We start from the raw sequence: 24330 nt of genomic DNA on the forward strand, positions 1-24330 counted from the left end.
TTTTAATCTATTTTATAAATTTTTTGGACAACTTTTTAGTTCTAATTTTTTAGGTACTATTTTTTAGTTTAAAAATAAAAAATATTTTAATACATTTTATATATCGTTAATTTATAACTACAAGCTTAAAATCTTTTATTATTTTCTTAAATTTTTTATCAAACAACAAGTAAAGTATACTAGGGCGCTTGAGAGAACCATGTCGAAGGAACTCGGCAAAATGACCCCGTAACTTCGGGAGAAGGGGTGCTCTCCTATCTTTTGATTAGGAAAGCGGCACATACCAGGGGGTAGAGACTGTTTATTAAAAACACAGAATTAAAACTAGATAAACAAATTATAATTAAGGTAGGTGGGTAGTGGGTTGGGTGGGTTATAATTTTATTTGGTGCTTAAATTAAATCAATAAATAAAATATATATCTTAGATATACACATTCTTTGGTCCGGAGGGGTAAAACAAATAATTTTAGAGTTTTTTTTTTCTAATTTAGCAAAATATAAGTATGTTAACAAAAATAGTAAATACACATTTATTATTTATATATATATATATATATATATATATATATTAATTTATTAATTTATTTATTTTTCTATTTAAATCATATATTCTTTCTATTGTTTGACCACAACCTGACGTATCTATCCATAAAATAAAATAGTAAGTAATATTTAATATATGCTCTAAATTATTGATGATATACCCTTACTATCTTTTAGAAAAAAACAAATTAAGCCATGTTCAAGCACATTCTAACACTTGCATCACCAAATTATAATCACCAAATCCCCTTAACTTCATTTGATAACACTTGTTAAATCAAATCATAAACGTCATTACCAAAATTTAAATGAAGTAATCCAAAAGTTGATTGTCTCTCACTAACTAGTGATGCACTCAACACCATTTCTTGCTTCAAAATGAATACTAGGTACTAACAAATTAATAAATTAAAAGTATTTACCAGTATTAGGTAGCACCACTTGTTGTACCATTTAATATTCTGCAAACTAAATTGATGAATGAATACAACAAAAAGAAGTCAATATATAGATTGATCTTTTCCCAAGTCTACCACTATCTTCCATGGAGGACAGCTAATAATCTCCTCTTGATATTGACCTCACACCAAACCTTACCCTTACTCACAACGTTGCCACTTCCATATACCTAGGGGTGGCACTTGGAAAGACATATTTTCTTACTCCAACCCACATTTACGTTTTGCGGGTTTAACTGAATTCATTATTTTATAATATAATACACTTATTATTTGAATTTACTACTAAAGATCATGAATTTTGCTTTTGCCATATGTCCACAAATACAAAAAAAAAATAAAAATACGTCAGTTCATAAAATGTTGAAATTTAACTTGAAATTGAATTTCAGAATTTTCAAAAATTTGATAAATAACTTTCAATTTTTCACTTCAAAGCAACTCTTATTTGTTTTAATAGCCAAACACAAGTTCAATTTTCAAATAGATAGAAGTCTTAAAAATATCTTTAAATTAGACGTGAATTATTAATTTCAATTTTGGACTATTGACAATGTTAAAGTTATCTATCTACTTGAATAACTCAACTTAAATACACCTATGATCTTCCACATGACATAACAAGTTGTAGGATTGTGGAACTTTTAATAAAACCCAAGAGAAGTTTAAAAATACCCCTAAATTTGATGAGAATTAGGATTGTATTTTGCTCAAGTGTATTTAAGATGAGTTAGTCAGATATAAATGTATTTTTAAGACAGTCAATAATTTGATAATGAAACTAATAATTCACATCAAATTTAAAAATTATTTTCAATACTTATCACTTTTCAAATATTATTTTTTCATTTTAAAAACAAAAAACTATTTTTTTCCTCTAAATTTCACAATAAAACATCGTCAAAACCCGGTCTTAATTCCTAACCATCCCTGCCCTTGCATAGTTCCACCGGCTAATATATATGCATGATTTTCCTCGGTCTATCCAACACTCACAACAGCAACAAAAAAAACAGTATTCTTGCCTCCCCGAGGCACCATTTGCTCACTCTACTTATTGTCGGCAACTGCATTTTTCTCTTACTACTGTATTCCAAAATTTAAAACCCAAAAATGGACTACGCCAGGCTTGGAAAACCCAAGCCTAAAGATCTCTCACGCCGAGAAATACTCCCAAAATTTGAAGAGAATGTGCCGAATCAAAGGTCCAAACTCAAAATTGTGCTTATTTTCTCTAGCATTCTTATAATTGCTTCTGCAATTTCTGCAGCAGTTGTAGTAACTGTGCGGAGTACTACTAAAACGGGTGCCACAGTGACTCATATAAAGCCCAGTCAGGCAATTTCACGAACATGTAGTCGAACTCGCTTCAAAACACTCTGTTTAAACTCTTTACATGAATTCCCAGGCGCACTCACCGCTTCCGACGCCGAACTCGTCCACATTTCCGTCAATGCGACGCTTCAGCGTTTCGGCAGGGCGTTTTACATGGCCTCCGATATTAACAGCCTTGTTATGGATAAACATACGAGGTCCGCTTACGAGAGTTGTATTGAGCTGTTAGAAGATTCTGTTTACCTTCTATCTCGATCCTTAACCTCTGTTGCTCCCGGCGCCGGAAAATCACCGCCGGGAAACAATAACGACGTGCAGACGTGGCTGAGCGCTGCGCTCACCAACCAGGACACGTGTACGGAAGGTTTCGCTGATGTTAGCGGGAACGTGAAGGATCAGATGGCGACGAATTTGAAGGATTTGTCTCAATTAGTGAGCAATTGCTTAGCCATTTTCGCTGCCGTGAACGGAAACGATGATTTCGCCGGAGTTCCGATTCACAACCGTCGGCGGAGACTAATGAGTAGTGTTTCGTCGGCGAAAAATGAGAATTTCCCCATATGGTTATCACGGAAGGATCGTAAGTTACTTAATGCGCCAGTTTCGACAATTCAAGCAGATATGATCGTTTCAAAAGACGGTAACGGAACGTTCAAGACAATTGCAGAGGCAATTAAGAAGCTCCCTGATTACAGTTCTCGCAGAATAATAATTTACGTCAAAGCAGGAAGGTAAATTTTTTTTGCTTTTTTTACTTTTTCACAAATCAATGGTACTTTATCTTTGTCTTTGTTCACATCCGACGTGATAGACTCAGTATTCAGTAGTTAATTATAGCATTGATCTTCTCATTTTTTTGTCGTCGATATTTTAGTAGCCTGAAAGCATTTATCAAATTGTAGTTTACTTTGTGTGTTCGAATGATCAAAGAAATACAATTTTAAATTTTTAATCGTTTTTTTTCTTTTTTGCATGTAAAATAACAGGTATGAAGAAGATGTCCTGAAAGTAGGGAGGAAAAAGACGAACGTAATGTTCATAGGTGACGGTAAAGGCCAGACGGTAATATCAGGTGGCAAAAGTGTATCACAGAATCTGACGACATTCCATACCGCGTCTTTCGGTATATTTACTCACTTTGACTACATTTTTAAAAATATAGTGATATTTTATTCGTATCTCGATTATTATTATTATATGTCTATTTCAAATTGTTTAAAATCAAACATCAGCGTCACATTGCTAGGCCGGTGCCTTGATTTAGCTCCAGTTATATGGTTTCCCTCTTGATTTGCCTTTTATAACTCTATATTTATTTATCGGAATGTGTGGTGGAAAATTGAAAACAGTGGGCATGGGGCGGCCCTCTTCATTTTGGCAATTTTAGTACTAACATATCAGTAGTAGAAATAAGAAAGCACATGGCCTTGTCATTGAATTTTTAGCTACTCAGTCGTCAATTGTATGCTACGTACCCTCCAAATATCTTACTGTTTTTATTTTGGTGTTTGGAGAAAATAAATGTATGTTGGAATGAAATTGTTAGGAATAAATATGAATTCAAATGACCAATACCATTATCCCAATTGGTTAATTATTTTGTCAAGGCATAAGTTAGATAGTATGTTTAAAATGTGGAAGCACTAAATTGTGGTGTTTTTACCTATTTTGGGAAGCGTGGATAGTAACATTAGTTCAGGTAATATAAAGGACGTTAGCCCCACAATTTTGTTTCTTAATAAAAATTATGAAAAAAATATAATAGAAATCACAAATAGTTGATCCTTATCCATGGTATGATTGGCTTTTGTAAAATCTATAATATGAAGACAAGGGATAGCGATATGACCAGTAATTTGGTAGGCTTATTATATTTTAAAGAAATAATCACATGTTGTTGGGAGGTGAAGTAATTAATATTCATGCCCCTCCTCACTGTGAATGTCCTTTTGACTCACTTTCTCTAACCACTCGAGTAGATTTATTATCCCGTGGGTCACTTTCTTTTGGTTCGTTTTCGATAATCCGTTTGATTAATTTTTAAATTAAATTAAATATTTAATGATTATGTAAAACGTATTACAAGTTGTACTTTTTGTATATCACTGTAAGTTTACATAATTTGAATGTTAAAAAAAGGAAAAGTACTCTGTTATCATCTCTGTAACATTGGATCATGGCTTGACAGTGCAATTTCTTGATGTACAGCGGCAACTGGAGCTGGATTCGTTGCAAGAGACATTACATTTCAGAACTGGGCTGGACCAGGCAAGCATCAAGCGGTAGCTCTTCGTATTGGTGCTGATCATGCTGTGATCTATCGATGCAACATCATCGGATACCAAGACACGCTCTACGTGCACTCCCAGCGCCAATTCTATCGCGAGTGTGATATCTATGGGACGGTTGATTTCATCTTTGGTAATGCAGCAGTGGTCATCCAAAACTGCAGCATTTACGCTCGAAAGCCAATGGACTTTCAAAAGAACACCATCACAGCTCAAAACAGGAAAGATCCCAATCAAAACACTGGCATTTCAATCCATGCTTGCAAAATCATAGCGACATCTGACCTCCAGGCATCTAAAGGGAGCTTCCCCACATATCTAGGCCGACCATGGAAGCTGTACTCACGAACTGTTGTCATGTTATCTTACTTGGGTGATCACATACACCCGCACGGTTGGTTAGAGTGGAATGCTACTTTCGCTCTTGATACATTGTATTATGGTGAATATATGAACTATGGGCCGGGAGCAGCCGTGGGACAACGGGTGAATTGGCCGGGATATCGTGTGATCAATTCCACGGACGAGGCCAGCAAGTTCACTGTAGGTCAATTCATTTTCGGATCATCGTGGTTGCCTTCAACAGGGGTGGCGTTCTTGGCAGGTTTGAGTACCTGAATAAGTTAATGGTATAAATGAACATATTTCCAAGATGGAATTTTATGTTTTTGTGCAGTAATATATGATGAATAACATGATATGTCCCCATTAATAGTATTTCCATAAGATAGGTGGCTGAATTGAATTTGCTCCATTATTGGTGATCTGACCGAAGAAACATATTCCACATTACAGCTTTCATTGTTTAGTAAGTGCATGTAATTTGTTTTTCTTTCTTTTTTTATATATACACCAGATTACAGCTTTCAGTTTATCATCTTAAAAAAGGAGCTATGCTTGCTTACATCTCAGTGCCTTAGTCCATGAGGTGCATCCAACAGTTTTTGCACACCCGTGGGTTATAATAGCCTTGCAGACACTCAAAACTTTCTTAACGAACTGATCTAAAATTTTACGACGTTGTCACTCAAAAGTAGAGTGTTAACCTCACATTCTTTAACTAAGAATACAGAAGGGTGAGTAGTAAAATAATAGTTGTTTCCATCTGGGAGACCCACAATTGAGCATCATTTGACAACTTCCAGAATAAGTATATATATGAATAGTAAATGATGTTAAATCAAATTGATATATCATTGGATTAAAGAAGAAATCAGCAACCACTGTCAAAAGTCTAGCCTACAAGCTGGAATACAAAAGGAAGAAAGAAGGGTCTGGAATAACTTATACTAACTACAATATGGACAATCCCCTGTTATTTTTTTTTTAAAAAGCAGCCTAGCCTGATCATGAAAAAGTCTAACCAAATGGGAACATTCCGAGAAGCCATGATTTGCCCCTTAAATACTGTCCTTTTTATCACATTGGATAGCTCTTGCTTTAGCAACTCAATCTTGTTTGGTGAATCTCAAATAATCAATATAAAACCTGATATTCTTCTGATTATGGCACTCCTTTGCACTGTATTGAATTGGATCATCCAAACACCGGTGTGGAAGAGGCTATTTAACATGACCTTCAAAGACTTGTATTTACGCGCACAAGTCTAAATTTCTGAATCATCAACCTCAGAGCTTACCACAAAGTTGGGGAATGCTAAAGTTATATCCCTGAATACAGCAAGGCTACCATATCATCAGTATCAGGTAGCAACAATTTATGTTTCGTTTTTCAAGTATCCAAACAGCTTATAGTCATTTCAAGAGGAGCGAGAAAAAGTAAAAGAACACCTTCGAGATAATCACAATTAAAAAACACAATGCCTATCTAAAGTTACATTGATCCCACACTTACATCAGATAGGGAAGTGTCATATTCTTTAGAAGAGAAGGATTTCTTGAAACAAATTCCTTCCACTCTTCTGAATCTATCCTCCCATCACCCTTTGTATCGGCATCGCTAAACGTCTGGCACACAAGTTATAGATAGAGTGTGAATAAACAGCAAAGAACAAACAAAGTGACAACTGGCGTGAAAGATAGTTTAAACTTTAAAGCAGTCTTCACCTCATCTACAATAATCTCAACTACGTCATCTGAAAGACCCAAGTCTGATTCATGCAGCAGCGCCAATACCATCTCTTTCAACTGCAAATTATACACATCCAGCGCAGAGATTATAACCTTTAGTTAACATGCTTTTTCTAATCAAAGTAATATCACCAATTTTTTTTCTTTTTCAGGAAAAGGAAAATATTTTAAAGCAAAAGACTGGAGTGTTTATATTGGGCCCTAACAATAATTGTCAAGATGAGGAGAGCGTAGAGTAGCATAATGCATATATAGTTGCGATACCAACCTCTTCTCTCTCGATATAACCAGTGTGCCTTAGATCATATAATCTGAATGCAACTGCAAAGATATTAAGCTAGAGACATCAATGTCAACGAGTAGGCATACATAATGTGTGTCATTTGAAGACTGAAAGTGAGAAATCAGAACTACGTGATAGGCACCATTATCAATTGTATAAAAGCTAAGAAAGATCATTTCATACATGACATTTTATCAGCTACTGGCGCATTTGGGTGGAAGATACCCAGTGATCGGACAAATTCCCCGAACTCAATCACTCCATTGCGCTTAATATCAAAAAGATCAAATATCTGCATAATAAGAAACTCAGTGAAGCAATATCCAGAACTTCAGATGAACACGAAACAGGGAAATTGACAAAAGAAGTATTAAAATTATCCAATTAAATGGAAGAGAAGCAGTAGACTTCCAGCATAAGAGTTGATGCATCAAAACTGTTTAATCAACAATGCACAGGATTCATCTACAGAGACCATTGCAATGAAAAATTGTCGAGAAACATACCCTATCTGCAAACAGATTTTCCATTTTTTGGTTCCTGAAGAGTGCTAGCTGAAACTCTTCCTGATGAAGGCAATGCCAGAATTAGAATAGGTAGCCATAACACATTATAGACTTATTGACTAGCTAAGTACTATATCAAATTAGTACATTTAAGAAACCAAAACATGGAAAAATATATCCGTTTCTATTTGCAAGCAACAGAGATATACCTTATGAATGAGCCCATCATCAATAATGCAGCTGCTTATTCTTTTGAACAACTCATATAATGCTTCGACTTCACTAACTGTAACTGCAATATTTTTTAACACAGTTTCTAAATGATTAGCAACTGTAGCAAGAGGTTACTGATAATCAAACCTAATACACGTCTCTATATGTTATTTACATCCATGCTATCAAATTTAGTGATGGACGCAATAAAAAATTGCTAGTAAATCAACCAAATTGACAAACCAGATCATACCTCTCGTTCTCAGAAGACATCATATTATGGTTTTCATAGTAAAAAGATTTGTGGTTTCTTACCGTAACTATTGTCATTGAAGTCTCATGGATGAAATGCTATCAGAAGTCTTTTAATTATAAAATTAAATGAACTTTCTAAGATCTGGAGGCCTTTGGGATGTGATCCTTATCCTGAGGTCTAGTTTTTTTTTCCTCTCACACCTTGAAGTTCTTCTTTTCAACTATCTGATAAAGGAGGGGAATTTTCATAGCATAGAATAATCTATATTGGCAAAGATACATACTACATCTTCCGGAATACAAATGGTGCTTGACTGCTTCTTTAAGGACATATAATGCGCGATCTAACTAAACTTATAGAACTTGACAGCTGGGAAACAAGTACATTTTTCTTTCAACTAGAATGACAAAACATGACTTAGATTCTTAAATGATTCATACTCACAAGGTGTCTCAGCAGCAAGCACAGTGGGCTCCTCATATCCGGGTGTGTAATGAAGTGTCGATTTTGAGTGAAAGCAGCCCATCAGAACATAGTAATGGTAATAGCGAAAGATTGTATAATATCGACCCTGATAGACTACCTCTAACAATCCACCAGCCACAATTAAGATTAGGTCACTAACACACTTAACAGAAACAAGATAGATAGTGAGTTAGAAGCAGCAGCCTAACAATCATCAATGACATTTCAATATTTAGCAAATATTAATAATACTTCTTATGTCTAATTATTAATCACATTCAGAGGGGGATAATACAGAGTTTTAATTGTCAAACTATAGAAGCCATAGATATAGCAAAATTTCTATAAGAACCATGATAAGCATAACAAAAGAGGAAAAAAAGGAAAAACAATCAATTACCTATAGAGAAACAGTATTGAGTCTAAAAGCAGAACCACACCCAAAATTTTCAATCTTAGGGCTTAGTTTTAAAGTTTTGGATTTAAAAATTTTGAGAGAAGATTTCAAATTGGAGAAAACAATAGGTATTGTCCATAACAATTCCTAACCCACAAATTTCAATGAAGAATGCCCCTGTCAGTACATGCACCTTATATCCAGGAAAAAGATTACAGAAATCTGACCGACATCTGTGACAAATTATGGAGAAAAAACAAGAAAAGGCCAACTACACAAGAAAACAAAAAAATTGAATTCAAGAATCACAATAACCCGCATTGCTCATCACAAACTGAATCTATGGACAAATGCAGAAATCAAACAACATTTTTAGTTCAACAAAAGAAAATAAGTCACCTGGAAATGCGATTTTTGAGGAGACGTGAAAATATTTGTGTGGGTATATATATACACAAAATTTTTGAATCAATTTGATACTCAAGTAGGACAGCCCAATTAATTGAGTAAATACTAATTTGATTTGTTAAGTAAAAGTATCGAAGTTGCTAGTTGCAACTTGAAATACACCAAATATTCCTGAGTTTAAAAAAAAGATTATTTTTTTTAATTTTGTAGTTCAAAATTAAAATTATTTCAAATATATTAAAATATGTTTTAGCTTGTAATCTTATATGCTGTGGAAAGTTAAAATTAAAATATCGTTAAATAAAAAAAGAGTTATTATTTTTAAAATAAATTAAAAAAAATAGAGATATTTTTCTGAAACGGAGAGAGTATTGCTTTTTTTTATTGGTCAAAGTTGATGAGCTTTCGAAAACTTCGCTTTCTGCCTAAAAAAAGATAATGACATACGTGACATATTCAAAAGTTTTTTTTGTTGACAATAAAGTTGGTAATCGCTGTTTGTTAGGTATAACAATTTATAAATCACATAAAATAAATATGTTAATATTTCAAATTTAATATTTGATTACATGTTCAATTAATTGGGTATAATTAAAAATGTGTTTTCCACTATAGCATAACCATTACATTTTGAATTGGAAAAAAAAAAAGACATGTTTTTATATTAATTAATATTTCAAATAATGTACGTTCTTTTTTTATTTTTTTGACATAAATTTTTAAGATTTGTAATGGACTCTAAATTTAATTAATCCTCTTAAAATATACTACTTCATCTGTGAGGGATATTTGATTAGATATGAAAATCGTGAAACTTAAACATGTGTATATATTAATAATAATAAAACAAAAAATATAAATATATTAACAGATGTTATTCTTTTAGTCTGATCAGATTACATGGAGATGCTTGATAATCTTTAATAAATATAATGAGTTGTCAGCAAAATGTTTTAATTCAAAAAATTATTTTAAGAAATGTATTTGGAAAAGCCAAAAATTTATTAAGAAATATATTGTTAAAAAAATGATAAATCTTGTCATCCTTTCAAATGATTCACTTGTCTTATGTTATTAGTGGCATTTGATTATTGTTGTAAGAAGACAAGTGTTAAGAGGCTTGTCAAGTGCATGTGAGTGTATTTCTACTATGAATAGTATAGTCCCTCAATTCTTTGCATTTGATAACAATAAAAATATTAATACTCTTTCTTTGGTTTCAATCACTGTTTTCACTCTCCCGTTTTAGTTATACTTATTTTAATTAACAGTTATTTTATACTTTTTTCGTTCGCTATTATTTGTCATAATTTTTATTTTTAAAATTAAATTATATGAACTTTGACTAATATATTAAAAGATATTTTTTTATCATATTAATATGCAAAAAAAATTACTGTACTACTTTTCGTATAGTTTATGAATATCTAAATTTTTTGTTTAAAATATCAAATTAATTTAATTTAATTTAATTTTAGATATCAGTCAAATTGACTTTCGAAAAATGCAACATGACAAATAAAAATGGACGGATGGAGTATCCCCTAATAACTTGCTGATTAATTTGTTCAGTCTTGTAAGTTGTAACTTCTATTTAAGATAGAGAAGTGTGTTTAATCTTGGGGAAATATTTTACACTGTTGAAATAGTTTTTTAGGACAGTGTCTAGCACGACTCAAGTATTAATGTTATGCACTCAGTGACGAACCCAGGATCTTCATTCAGGAGGTTCAAAAATAAAAGTATAAACGTGTAAACAATCCAACAAACTTTTTTTTCAAGGAATGTGACTTTTGAATTCCTTTGGATTTAAGACCACACTTTAAACATGTTTTATAAAAAAATATTAAAAAAATGCGTCAAAACGGAATTGGAACTTAAAAAAAATTGAAACTAAAAAAGTAAAAAATGCTAGCCAGGGGATTCAAACCCCAAACGGCACGCATGGTTTCAGAGAAACTTACCATTGGGCTATCTCACTTTCCTTGTTATTAGAGGATTCAAAATATATATATATATATATCCATATAAATACAGAAATGTTACCTTGTATATATGGTGAACCCCCATGGTTTACCTGTGGGTCCGCCCCTGTATGCACTAATATTTGGATAACGACTCGGTCAAATATAATTAGGTCAACTAATGTTCAATGACTTTATAGATTCATGTCATATGTATTATATCATTATTTATGGTTCAGATTTATTTAAATTATATATACTCATCTAAATAATAAAAATAACAAAGTTGTCAACTATTTTTATTTTTTAAAACTATCGAATAAAATAATTAAGTGTATATCCAAGTTAATATTTTTCAAAAAAAAAATTGAAAAAGAAAATTTAATATACCTGATTGAAAGTATTTGCATTATCAAACTGAGTCTTATCGTCAACTCTCGACACGCATATCCATCAATTTTAATTTTTTTTCTTGAAATATTAGCTTGGGTACACTTAATTGCTTTATTTGATAGTTTAAAAAAAATAAAAATAGTTGATAGCTTTGTTGTTTGTATTATTAAGATGAATATATGATTCAAATTTATTATTAAGATGAATATATAATTTAAAGGGAAAAAGGTTAAAATTACCACTCAACTTTGTTTTATTGGTTGACTTTATCCTTACCGTTAAAAACAAGTTATTTTTACCCTTGACGTTAATAAATTTAACAAAGAATAAAAAACCCCAAATCAATCAAAATTACCCGATCCGACCCACTTAATCATTTCGGCCGCTTTCGCCATAAACCTTGTTTCCCATTCCTTTGATCAACTGTTATTGCTCCAGTAACAATTAGGAAAAGTTATTTTGGGGTCACATTATCCCAAAAACTTAATTTCCAAAACAATGAATTGAAGAACATATATCAATTCTTCTTCACCCCTTTTTGCCCTAAACTGATCCATCTATGGGGTTAAATCTTTGGAATCACAATCAACGACATTATGATGAAAGGTGTAAGTGATACAATCCCAACAACAACAACAACAACATAATCCACAATAGCCAATCCAATAACAACAACGTAGATACCAAAAGATTTCTCTGGTCAAAAGTTCAATTACATATGTATATATATGATATTATTATTTAGGTACCACTAATTAGAAAGTAATGTTTGGTCTCATAGAATTGAAAAACTCCTATTCTAGTTTTTTCACCAATAATTAGCTTATTTGTATTGCAAAAATCATCTTTGTTCAAAATATGGTTGCAGTGCCACTGCTTGTCTTCCTCATCACTGTATATATTTACAAGTTACTTTTGAAAAAATGATTTCTGATCGAATTTTCATTTTTCAATTGCTGTGGATTCTTATTCTTTCGTAGAGGTGATAAATAGTTGAAATTTTTGGTATATTATTAAGTGGGTCGGATCGAATTTAAATTGGGTTATATAAGTAAAATTGGAATAATTTGGGCTTTTCCATTTAAAGAGGGGTATATTTATTAGCTTTATTGATAGCAGGGGTAAAAATAACTTGTTTGAGGGATAATTTTGATCTTTTTCTCTAATTTAAATGAATCTCAACTATAAATTATTATATAATACATATGACATGAATTTATAAGACTATTAAACATTACTTGATCGGATTTTTGTCCTTCTCATATATTATCATAGTAATATTCATCTCATTTTAAGGATTACTAATTTTACTAAATATTAAAACTATTTATTATTATTATTATTATTATTATAATGAAATTTATTTTATTTCCCGACAAGATTATCTTCTTTGTGAAATTTTTAAAAAATAAAATTGTTTTAATGTATCTAATTACAATTCTCACTATCAGTATGATTCCCCCTTATCAATCACATATTACAAGAAAAGCTAAAAAAAATTGTAATGGCACACTAATTCATAAATATTTATTTATATAATTACAAACAACCCATTAACAATAAACGAAAGGCTACCGTAAAATTTTTGTAATGAAAAAAAATCTATATTTTAGTTTATAAGCAATACAATAAATACATATTATCATATTTTAAATATAAATTGTATTCGAGGAAAGTAATTAATTTAAAAGAAGAAGTACATCACTTTTGGCTGCATATATTGTCTCGTAGATGACACTTGTAATCCCTATCCTTCCAACTCGTTTTCAAATAGGGATTGTGAAATACTATTTATTTATCCTACTAATAACTAACAAATAAATGTAATATACTCACTATATTTTATTTTTTTTCAGCTTTGAAAAATAAAGAAATAATTTATTATTTTATATATATAGTTATTTTCAATTTATTGATTTTTGCATCGAGTAAGATGACTTATAATAATTAAAAATAATATAAAAATTATTATTCCATCTGTTACTAAGTATTAAGTTAAACATGAACTAATAAGGATAATAATAAAAGATTGCCATGTTTTCTTCGAATCAATTTGACTTTTTGTCTTCCGTAAAATATACGTACTACTTATCAAAATGTGGTCACATCTCTAATTAGAAATTAAATTAAAAGGCAGGTAACAAAATAGTACAAGTATTAAATTTGCTCGTTGACATTTGTTATTACGTCATATATTGGTTTTAATCATTTATTCATTATTTATTTGCTTTTATAATAAGTTTACGGTTGCCAATAACTGGGAGACCTTATTATATTATAAGCTCACAAGTTGACAACAAGTTATGATAAAGTCTATTGCAATTTGTAGCAAAATAATATTTATTAGTTTAATGTCACTGTTAGATCAAAATCTTATATGACGTAAGAGTTAAGACCAAGATTTGATGTCTTTAGATAGCTTAATTCAATTTGTAATGTTGGAACATCACCCCACATAAATATTTAAAACTTGATATTACAAATCATAATATACTTTTTATTATTTACCAAACTAAATACGTAACATATCTCTAGGTCGAAAAAACATAAGGAAAAATACGAGGCACGTTATTGCTTAGTCATACTTTTATGAAGTTTTAACATCAAGAATATAACTCAGCGATAAAATATCATCTTGGTGCAATAAACACAAGAGTAAAGATGGTTATTAACAATTGATAGAACTAAAAAAAGGTTATGTAACATCCTAGTACATGGTCAGACAACAAGGTTCTTCTTAGATACAAACATAGTGCTGTCTTACACACCAACTACATGCACATATTACATACAACAAAAGAAAAAGGGCAAGAAAATATAAAAATTAAATCACCCAAAAAAGAAAAGAAAACAAACTAGCTACATAGATTTGGTATGCACACACCACCATCTGGATTTTGTTGTTCCTTCCATATCCTTCCAGTAACTCGAAGTTTCAGTTCTTTCCGGTCACCACCAGAAAAGAAAAGTGCCATGTTACGCTGGATTATAAGACCGTCATGACTGTCCCTGACTTTGCGATGACTATCTCGGATACTTCTTGGGGTACCCTCCCATATGAGTTTTCTACCATTTCCTCCTACCTCTAGACTGTAGCTGTAATTACGTGCATCCGTTTCATCACCCATGAATCGTAAAAATGCCATATAAACAGGGGCCACGCCAAGCTGGAAGGCCTCAAAATGGAGACAGAAATATTGCCCAAAACAATGGAAGACCTGAGAAAGGAGCAAGAAAAGTCTGTCGGTTAAAAAACATACTACTTCGATGAAGTTGCTGTCAGAACATACATCAACAAAAGCATGAATGAGATACAGGTATTTCGTAATCCTACAGTCTTGGAAGGAGGGGGAGTGAGCGCGCACATACATACATTGTACATAATACATGCTGCAAGTAGATGCCGAGGGACTCTAAAACTCAACCAAAAGCTAAGTCAAAAACTCATCACGACATTTCTCATATTAGAATCGGTCAAAGCAAATTGTTCTAGCATCCTTTCACATTATAAGAGGAATTCTTGTTTATAATTTGAAAACAGAAGCTTTTCCAAAACAGATTGAAAATGACAGGACAGAATACAATGGCCATAAGGTGAACTTCACTTTCTTCATTACAATAATCTCTGTATATCTATATTATGCTCAAATGGATGCCATCAAAAATATAGATTGATTAAAAAAATGTAGCAAGATTGACCTGCTAAGAAAAAAGACATGAACAGAGGACGTGTTTTTTTTTTTCTAATCCAGGACGTATTATGACAAAACAAAAGGAAAAAGAGAGAACATTTGGACTATGAAATAAAGCAGTTATTTCAAGAACACAAGGAACGACATAGGATATGTTGGCATCCAACTGTTCCCTTGTCAATAATTCATCCATATACTTGTTGCAAGTTTATTTTATGGCACTGGGGTGGTTACTGTGAACTTAAACAGCAATCACATTAATCATTAGACAGCAACAAACAAAAAAATTACTTGATGCCAGCTATCATTTAGTTTAATATAAGAAGATGCTGGAGTTACCGTCAACATCCATGTTGCATTTTCTACTTCACGAGGATTAGACTTCACATAACGATGGTTGAACGTGCATCCCGTGTGCATATCCACTTTGTGGTCATCTCTTAAATGTGTAACCAAATAAGGGATGTCCCCAGTCACTGAGCACTCTGACCCAGCATATGGGCAACTGTAAGGTCTAAAATTGCACAATGTTTCATGCTTAAGTTTGCTGTAATATGGGAATATTTCTGGGCACCCCAAAGAAAAATATTTGCAAGGCAGTTCAAGTGACTCTGCAACCTTCTCTAACGCTAAACACCTTATATCACCAAGCTCTTGTCTGCATGTCGGACATCTATTGTGCACCCTTGTTTTGCAGGTAGAACAAAGTGTGTGCCCATTGTGACACTGCAAAAACAAACAAATTTTCAACTGACTAATTTAAGCCCATTTAGATGGAGTTAAAATGCAAAGACTAAATGAACAATATGAATTAAAGTTTATACATATCAAAGTTTATCAGTTGAACTGGCCAGTTCCACAGAGTATTTTCAACACATCTACAACGAGTTCATGCATCAAGGAAAACCATATGGAAGACATGCATAGATGACTGAAAACTTGGCAAAAGGAGAAAGCAAATATCACCCTCAGTAGTTATACAACACTGCCTTCTCTTGGCACATACACCTCCTTTCTATCTGATGTAGCTCTAAGTGTTAATATTCTAAGCCTTCATATGGCAATCATATAAATATCAAAGCGAAAAGGTAGCACTTAGTATTAGAAGAACAGACAGCTCTCAAATTTAGGCACAGAATATTTCGGGCAAGAAAAGATCCATTATTATTATTATTTTGCTTTTATCTTTGTATTTGGAAGGCCTACCATCTGGTTTTTACAGGAGAATAAATTTACTAGTATTATGTAGAACGCCATGTTCCAAAACAATCACTAGCACATAGATAAGATTGATGATATGAAATTGTGCTCATCCATTTGCTTGTAATGTGTGGTGGAGAATGATGCAGTCAAAAGGAGTCACCTGAAATATATCCCCAAGAATGTATCGAATTGACTTAAGTGCTACTCACTAAAATGAAAAGAAAAGGAATTGTCCATTTTCTGTTAAGAAGTTCCTAGCTTCTAAACATAAGGCATTATCCATTTTTCTCCTTTTTGATAGAAAGGTATTAACCAATTCTAAAGAGGACATATCGGATGATTAACCCAAATAAGAAATGTCTACGACTCCCTCTGTTCACTTTTACTTGTCTACTATAGTCTATACTAACTTTTTTTTTTTACTTTTACTTGTCAACTTTAGCATATCAAGAGAAAGACAATCTTTTTTTCCTGATTTAACCTTAACATTAACTACTAATTTTCCAAATCCTTTTTCAAGATACTATAGTAAAATATGCACTCCATTTATTATTATCTAAAAAGAAGTGCAAAATTCATTGTGGACAAGTAAAAGTGACTGGAGGGGTATCTGATTAAAATAATCCCTGGTGGCATCGACTATTTCCTGGAAGGCCATATTGGATTATCTACCTCACTCGGGGACAAGTCCTACACCTTGTCCAGCAATGTACGACCACTAAGTAACTTCAATCATTTTTACAAGATTTTAATTATTACATATGCATCAAGGATTTTCAAAAATGTTTGTTTTGCCTCCTTCCTATGCTTTTTTTTTCTTTTGGATAAATGCAGCGTCTAGGCCAATTAGCACACACCTCGACTAATTCTACAGAGTACCTGCTACCTTCTACAAACACAGGTACCAGTAACTCTGTTTACCAAGGCCAGGACAAATAGGAAGACCTAGTCTTATTGCCTCCTCTAGGGTTGGAACCTAATTAAGACCTAACCCACTTCATTGACCGGCCACACTCTTGGGTGCACTCCTGCTTCAGGATTCACTTCATAGCCTTTAAAGGGCTGGATTAAAGTAGGAAAAAAATTAGCCCGTCTTCTGTGATAAAACTTTAACTTGGGACTAAATTTAGATAAGCAATCCCTCCAATGTAGGATTACTATCCAAAGCTGAGGATAATTTCTTATAATTTCTGCACTTACTTGTCTCGAGGCCAAATTTAATCGAATATTATTTCAAAAGGCTGGACAAAATCAGGATATGTTGTTATTAATTCAGAATACTAGTAATTATGGGACAACAACTTACAATCCAATGAACAGTGTCCCTCACTATGGTGCTATCTTACAGATATCCTCCTTTCATCCAAATGACCACACTATTTTATACTGACTATCCTAGTCAATATGCAGACACTATCAAATGTGGCTACACCAATTTAATCTACTCAAGAACTACAGGCAGCCCAAGCTAAATCAACAACAAAATGAACTCCAAAATACGTTTCAAGAACAGGACTCAGTAAGTAATCTACAAAACCAAATTCTAGACCGGTGTTATATTTTCTTTCTATGCTCAACTTGTTCAACATACCTTCATGGAGGGGTCCTTTTAAATAACCTTACCTTCTTCCTTGATATACAATAAGGCATTTATGATAGTATCATACAATCGGATGCCAAATGCAGGACCTAGGAAGGACCATTCAAGATCAAGACGTTGCCCAATGAAATAGTATAATGCAATCAATTGTTCTAACAAGTCCTTCTATAACCTGAAGTAGGAAAGCTCATAGAATGTTAAGTGCATATCCCCATAGTGTTTCTATATTAAGTCTCATTACTTAGAGCGAACATTGTCTTTCAAGTTACTAAATTCATCTCCTCATAAAGATTTGAATCACAGCCGAAACATAATAAGGACAATCTGTGGATTCCACAAGCAGCAAATTGTTCTTTTATTTGTCAAATTTTAAGGTAACCAATCACAAAACTCTCAGAATTAGTTTCTGTAATTCACCAAAACAGTAACAATGTATTTCAATAAGAAAAGCACAACATTGTCTGCACTCATCTTCAACAACTTTTCTGCCTTATGCAATTGATGAAAAAGTCAAACAAATAATAGCAGATGATTCCGTTAGCCTTGCTACACCATAATCATATTATAATGCTTCAGTTTGCATCAAAAACTTTCCGAGCACCCCCTCAAGAGAGCCAAAACAAGCCCATGTAAGTCCAAAGCAGCCAGCTTTGAAGTGATTAAGTCATAAGAGCACAAATCAACCTACTCAATCCAACTCTTTTTCATCATTAACCACCTTCATGATAGAAAATTGATAGATTTTTCACAAATGAAGTTTGCATTCTAACAATAAGAGACCATCAGTGGCATCCAATTCGTCAATAGTGTTGAAAACCAGCCTTACCCTGACAAAATCGGACGAGCCTATATAAACGGAGAACTAGAATTCGATGTCATACGGTGTTCCTTGTCATCTCCAAATTAACAAGTCCTTTCCAATTAAGGTAACACCCAACACAATAAAATTACACAAAAGACTTCATTTTTTCCCTCAAAGCCCTCTAAACCCAGGAACCAAAAATGATAACAACCACACGAATACTCAAAAATCTTCTAATCAAACAAAACAAAAGCAATCCATCAAATCAATCAAAAACCCAATAAAATTTTCAAAAAAGTAAAGAGAACAAACAAACAAACCTGGTGAATTGGTGGGTACATAGAATTCGTACAAACAGGGCATTCAAGCAATTCATGTACACTAGTAGGGACATTTCCGGCAGAAAGAATGTTATTAGGCTTTCCTAAAGGGTATTGATGAGATGCAATAGAAGATTGGATCTCTTCATCTTCAACACCATCCATTAATGATACACACTCAACGCTATCCATTTCCATTTCTTCCATTCAAAAATCTGAACCCCACACTTTCAAAGATTCAAACTTTCTCTCCAAATAACTTACAAATCATTCAAAAAAAACAAACTTTCTTCTTAATCTGGGTTGAAATTTGAAAGGAATTTGGAGAAAATTAAGAGAAGGGTTCGGATCAAGAATCAAAAAGAAACGAACCCCTTTTTTGCCAGACGAGGATCTTCCTTTTTCTTGTTTTTCTCTCTCTCTCTGCGCTACCAAGGTTGTCTGAGGAGAAGAGAGAGAAGTTTAAGGATCGCCGTCAAATTCCCAACATAACTGTACATGATCTTCATCGTACGGCCAATTATTTTTTCTAATATAAAATTCCTAGTCGAACTACCTCTTGTGATGGATGTAATTATTAGACAACCTATTTGATGTGATTTTTTTGTTTACATGACACGTGTAATTTCAAGGTAAAAACCATATAAATTTGACTTATTAGAGTTTGTTAGGCCTTATTTGTTTCCAAAGATTAATAGACATCAATTTGAATATACATTTGAATATTAAGATTTGCATTAACATTGAGGATGTTTTGATCCAAATATACATCTGAATATTAAGATGTGGTCTTTAAATCTGAATACTAAATAATTAATGTTGTTTGATTTGTATATCTGAATGTGGAAGTGAAACTGAATATTATATTAATAAATATTATAAAATTTTCATTTCAACAAAATATATTACTTTTGATAAAAAAAAAGTTTTAAAGTTCTAATAATCATAATTTGGAGTGCTATCTTTTCATTCAAAAACCTTGAAATAAACAATAATACACCAAAAATATTATTGCAACCAGTGTTCTTGACACACATCAATACAAGAAAATTATAAATATAAGAAAATACTTGAAATGATTATGAAAACTTATCAGTTAGGAAAAAATGGTGTTTGATTGAGAAAAGTAAAAAAAAAAATTGTTTTTAGTTATGAGATAAAAAGGCATGTCAAAAGTAGAGAAACTTTGATTTATTATTTGATAACTTATCAAATGAGTCTGAATATTGTTAAGAGTTTCCTACAGATCTGATTCGTTCAGACCTATTAAGAGGTTTTTCAAAAATAAAACAAATGAACTTAATGGGCTGAATCTGAATGATCCAGATTCAGACCTAAAAGCCAAACGTACTTAATGGACTGAATTTGAATGATTACGATTCAGATCTCCGTTAAGTGCAAACAAATAAGGCCTTAGACTTACACCCTAAGCGTCCGATTGTACGTCTTAAGCACGTTCAATGTTCAATGCTCGAGGCTCGCCTTATAGATCTTACATAAATTATGTGTTAGAAAATTTAGTTAACATTATTGACCCTCATAATAATTGAATAAATGAATAATACTTAATAACTTTTTAATCTAAAGAGATAAGAAGATCGAGAGTAGCTCAAATAACAAGTTGTAGTGTAGTATCTTCAATATTTGGTAACACTACGAAGGTGATGATTTTGTATGTAACATTTCTTTTAAAAACAGAAATTTTGCTTTTCCACTTATCATTGGTCTTCGTAGTTTTGTCATATGTCTCAAAATTATCATATTTTATTTAGTTATTTGAAAGTAATTTTATTTTTTATTCATGATAGAGTGATGTTTTTATTATAATCATAGTAAGTTTTATTGATTATTTGTTATAACCATGTTAGAAGTTTTATTTTCTATGAGTTTTCTTAATCATCTTTGAAATTATTTTCAATCTATTGATTTTTTTATATATAATTTTGTGTTGTCATATTTTATACTATATTGTATTAAAGCCTCGTCTCGAGGCTTACGCATCCCCCTAACTATACTAATGTCCCGTCTCACGCCTTCACCTTTTACATAGTACTGTTATTGTGTTTTCAAATGAAATACGTATATACAAATAAAATGATACACAAATTAAAGTAATTAAATAAAATATTTTCTACACACTTGACTGCACAAGTAATTATAGCCTAGTGATTTAAAATTGCATTGAACGAGTCAATGATCACATTTTTTAAACTTACAAACAACTTTCAGGTGAGGACGTTGATGCCATGATTTTAGTTAATTATAAACTAAGATTACTTGTTATTTTTTGAAGTAATAATTTCATTGATAGCTGTTGGAATGTGTGCGTCCACTACCAGTCAACAGACCAGGTCCCTTGACACAGCAAGAACAGTGCGGAAGATTAAACAATATAAAAAACACAACACAAGCAGTTTACGTGGAAACCTCCTTGCTCAAGGGAGTAAAACCACGACCTGTTGCACAAGATTTACAACCGTTTTCACTAATCTTCTCAAGCAAAAGCGAAACCCGGTTACAATCAATGTGAGAAAAAGTTATTAATCTCACGATCAAGTAATCTACCTATTACTTGAAGAGCCTAAGCGGATACAACACCGCCCACTAAACCACCTAACTCTAGATGACTTAGAATTTGACTAAGCAACAAACCAATGTTGCCCACTAAATCAGTTAGCCTTAACTGATTTAGACTTTTACAAACCCAAAACAAATATCTGAATCCTTTATAGATTAGGAACAGATTTACAATGTAAGTACATAGACACAAAGCTCTAAATACAACAAAGATTCTTCTTTACTCTATCAGGTCCTTCTGTTGAGTTGAGCAATGTTCTTCCTTGAAGATGGCCTTCTGTTCAAGCTTGTGAATTTTCAGAGAAAATCCAAGTTTAATTTGCCAAGTCTTGAATTTGTGTTTGTTGGAAAGAGATAATATAAATTCCCACAAATTCGTTGAAGTCATCCCATTGGCTGAAGGCCTGCTGTTGGAAAAGCTGTGCACCTACCGCATCAGAGATGACAGCTTTTCTGACAGCTGTCTTTTCATCCTTTTCACGTCGCAATCTTGCGGGTACCAGGTCCCTTGCTTGCGGGAACCAGGTCCCTTGCAAACTTCTATATGAGTTCTTGAAAAGGCTTGCTGGCTGACTTCCTTCTTTGGATGAATGAATATAATATGGTGTTTGTCATGCTAAAAGTATCAAACATAAAGAGTTATTATCCGTTGGACAAACACCCTCCTCCATTCTGATTGGTGTAGTACACTGACGCCTTACCAACCTCTGACGTGACAGCTTTACGGCTGTAACCAATTATGTATCTGATGGAGGAAACTCTGTCTGGTACCAGGTTCCTGCATTTGCGAGATACTGAAACATACAATCTCGTCCGCTCTTCTTATTGGTGTAGGACACTGCACTTTTCACCTACCACCTGACATGACAGCTTTTATGACTGTACCCCATTTGAATCTGAACGAGAGCACTCTGCCAAGAACCAGGTCCCGCATTTGTGAGGATCATCAAAACACGTAGAATATAACATTTTCCCCCTTTTTGATGATAGCACACAAATATACCTCACACTGAGTTTATCATTCATCTTATTGTCAGCAGTTCCAATAACAAGGATTTGGTTCCTTGTTAGATCGATAAGTTTGTTAAATCATCAAAACTTCATATCAAGTTCGAGCTATCATCTTAACTCAGCTTCGAACTAACATTTTCCCCCTTTTTGATGATAACATACTTATTCACCAGTTCCCCCTATCAAAAAGAATTCTTAGGGTAACTTGAGTTTCATCATCTCGAAGTTTGTCAACTCATCAAAATATCAACATAGCATTTTCCTCCTTTTTGATGATGACATACTTATTCATCAGTTCCCCCTATCAAAAAGAATTCTTGGGGTAACTGCAGTTTAATCATCCCTAAAGTTTGTCGAATCATCAAAACATCAACATATCATCTTCCCCCTTTTTGATGATGACAAACATCTTCTTCCCCCTATCGACAGGACCAGGTCCTCGTCAGGTAGCAAGCATTTATTCCCCCTATCAGCATGACCATATCTCTTCAAGTAGCTATCATTGATTCCTCCTATCGATGTGACCATGTCTTCTTCAAGTAGTTATAACACTATTGATCTCATACCTTACTTTAACAACTTTCCCCCTTTTGACATCATAAAAAAGGGTTAAAGCAGTAAACCAAGTTGACAAAAATATGTTCTTGCAAATTCATGGCCACTTGGGCAACACAAAGCATGAGCAAAAAGGCATAAAGTAATGAGACAAGTCAGTAGAAACAAGACATTTAACATCCATAAACAAAAGATCAGTCATCAAAGCATTGCATGTATTATTACAGATGAAAACCAGAACAATGCCCAAGAGATAAATGAGGACTGACATAGAGAGGTAGGATGAGAAGGGATGATTTAGAGGCAAGGGATTGAAAGAATAGAATTAGTAGAGCATATCCCTAGCATAAGATTTCAAGAATCTTCTCTTAGCGTACAACATGATGTGCAGCCCAACCTATATGTTTAATCTTCAGGGCTGCCAACTTTTATTATTATTTTTTTTTCTTTTTTTTTGTTGGCACCTGGTCTCTCTGATAGTGTTGTTTCAGAAGCTGGACTTTTAAACAACCCATTTCAGTATTCCAGTTAACACGAGCAACTGTCATAGCTTCCAACACCAGCCTGAGTTTTTCATAACAGAAAGATTGGTAACACAAACAACTCAAGGCCTCCGAGATGAATTGATCAACAATTGAGGAACCAAAAAGATTTTCTTTCCTTTTTTTTTTTTACACCTTCCTCTTCAGAAAACTTTGAGTTCTCAGAATATCAACTTCTCCTTTTTGAGCATCATCTTTTCCACTTCTTCATTTTTCATGGAGGACCAGATCCCTCTTCACACTTAAAACATTTTCATCAAAGAATTCTCCAGCAAGAATCAAGGGGTTAACAATTTGAAGTGTGTTTGAAAAGAAGAGAAAAGAAAATTTTGAAGCACCTTGATATTTGGAAGACAACTCAATTTTTCTGGGGAAATAGAAAGAAATATGGAATATAAAGAAAGAGAAAATAAGTTATCATCTTGGC

General features: G+C 32.9%; 3 protein-coding genes across 7 annotated transcripts; 1 reads left to right on the forward strand and 2 right to left on the reverse strand.

The window, feature by feature from the left end:
• Positions 1-1944: 1944 nt before the first annotated feature.
• LOC107023240 (probable pectinesterase/pectinesterase inhibitor 34) lies at positions 1945-5500 on the forward strand. Its single transcript, XM_015223864.2, has 3 exons — positions 1945-3069; positions 3325-3461; positions 4547-5500. The coding sequence occupies exons 1-3, from the start codon at positions 2117-2119 to the stop codon at positions 5242-5244; spliced, it is 1788 nt and encodes a 595-aa protein (XP_015079350.1). The 5' UTR covers positions 1945-2116; the 3' UTR covers positions 5245-5500.
• A 281-nt stretch (positions 5501-5781) lies between these two features.
• Positions 5782-9362, reverse strand: LOC107023241 (calcineurin B-like protein 7). Of its 5 annotated transcripts, none has more exons than XM_027917590.1 (9): positions 9236-9362; positions 8419-8559; positions 7715-7797; positions 7506-7565; positions 7183-7291; positions 6985-7037; positions 6693-6773; positions 6481-6593; positions 5782-6296 (listed from the first exon to the last, which is right to left on the reverse strand). In XM_027917590.1, exons 2-9 carry the CDS (start codon positions 8498-8500, stop codon positions 6233-6235), a joined length of 645 nt encoding a protein of 214 aa, XP_027773391.1. In that variant the 5' UTR covers positions 8501-8559; positions 9236-9362; the 3' UTR covers positions 5782-6232. The 5 variants fall into 5 exon arrangements, with proteins under 5 accessions (XP_027773391.1, XP_027773387.1, XP_027773389.1 ...); XM_027917586.1 differs by having other exon boundaries at positions 8419-8602; positions 9236-9361; XM_027917588.1 differs by having other exon boundaries at positions 8419-8571; positions 9236-9354.
• Positions 9363-14229: 4867 nt separating this feature from the next.
• On the reverse strand, positions 14230-19721 carry LOC107021156 (E3 ubiquitin-protein ligase SINAT3). The gene is made up of 3 exons (XM_015221763.2): positions 19219-19721; positions 15633-16019; positions 14230-14819 (listed from the first exon to the last, which is right to left on the reverse strand). Exons 1-3 carry the CDS (start codon positions 19423-19425, stop codon positions 14457-14459), a joined length of 957 nt encoding a protein of 318 aa, XP_015077249.1. The 5' UTR covers positions 19426-19721; the 3' UTR covers positions 14230-14456.
• Positions 19722-24330: the final 4609 nt, after the last annotated feature.

The sequence above is a fragment of the Solanum pennellii genome, chromosome 6, assembly GCF_001406875.1.
Source record: "Solanum pennellii chromosome 6, SPENNV200".
In the NCBI taxonomy this organism is placed as follows: Eukaryota; Viridiplantae; Streptophyta; class Magnoliopsida; order Solanales; family Solanaceae; genus Solanum; species Solanum pennellii.

What these genes read in the sequence shown, in the direction of transcription:
- LOC107023240 (XM_015223864.2), top strand. Translation starts at nt 2,117, where the DNA reads ATGGACTACGCCAGGCTTGGAAAACCCAAGCCTAAAGATCTCTCACGC. An exon ending in ATTTACGTCAAAGCAGGAAG is followed by an intron (nt 3,070 to 3,324) that starts GTAAATTTTTTT and finishes GTAAAATAACAG; the next exon opens with GTATGAAGAAGATGTCCTGA. An exon ending in ATTCCATACCGCGTCTTTCG is followed by an intron (nt 3,462 to 4,546) that starts GTATATTTACTC and finishes CTTGATGTACAG; the next exon opens with CGGCAACTGGAGCTGGATTC.
- LOC107023241 (XM_027917590.1), bottom strand. Translation starts at nt 8,500, where the DNA reads ATGGGCTGCTTTCACTCAAAATCGACACTTCATTACACACCCGGATAT. An exon ending in TTGAGATTATTGTAGATGAG is followed by an intron (nt 6,594 to 6,692) that starts GTGAAGACTGCT and finishes CTTGTGTGCCAG; the next exon opens with ACGTTTAGCGATGCCGATAC. An exon ending in ATGACACTTCCCTATCTGAT is followed by an intron (nt 6,297 to 6,480) that starts GTAAGTGTGGGA and finishes TGCTGTATTCAG; the next exon opens with GGATATAACTTTAGCATTCC.
- LOC107021156 (XM_015221763.2), bottom strand. Translation starts at nt 19,425, where the DNA reads ATGGAAGAAATGGAAATGGATAGCGTTGAGTGTGTATCATTAATGGAT. An exon ending in TGTACCCACCAATTCACCAG is followed by an intron (nt 16,020 to 19,218) that starts GTTTGTTTGTTT and finishes TTGTTTTTGCAG; the next exon opens with TGTCACAATGGGCACACACT. An exon ending in ATGCAACATGGATGTTGACG is followed by an intron (nt 14,820 to 15,632) that starts GTAACTCCAGCA and finishes CTCCTTTCTCAG; the next exon opens with GTCTTCCATTGTTTTGGGCA.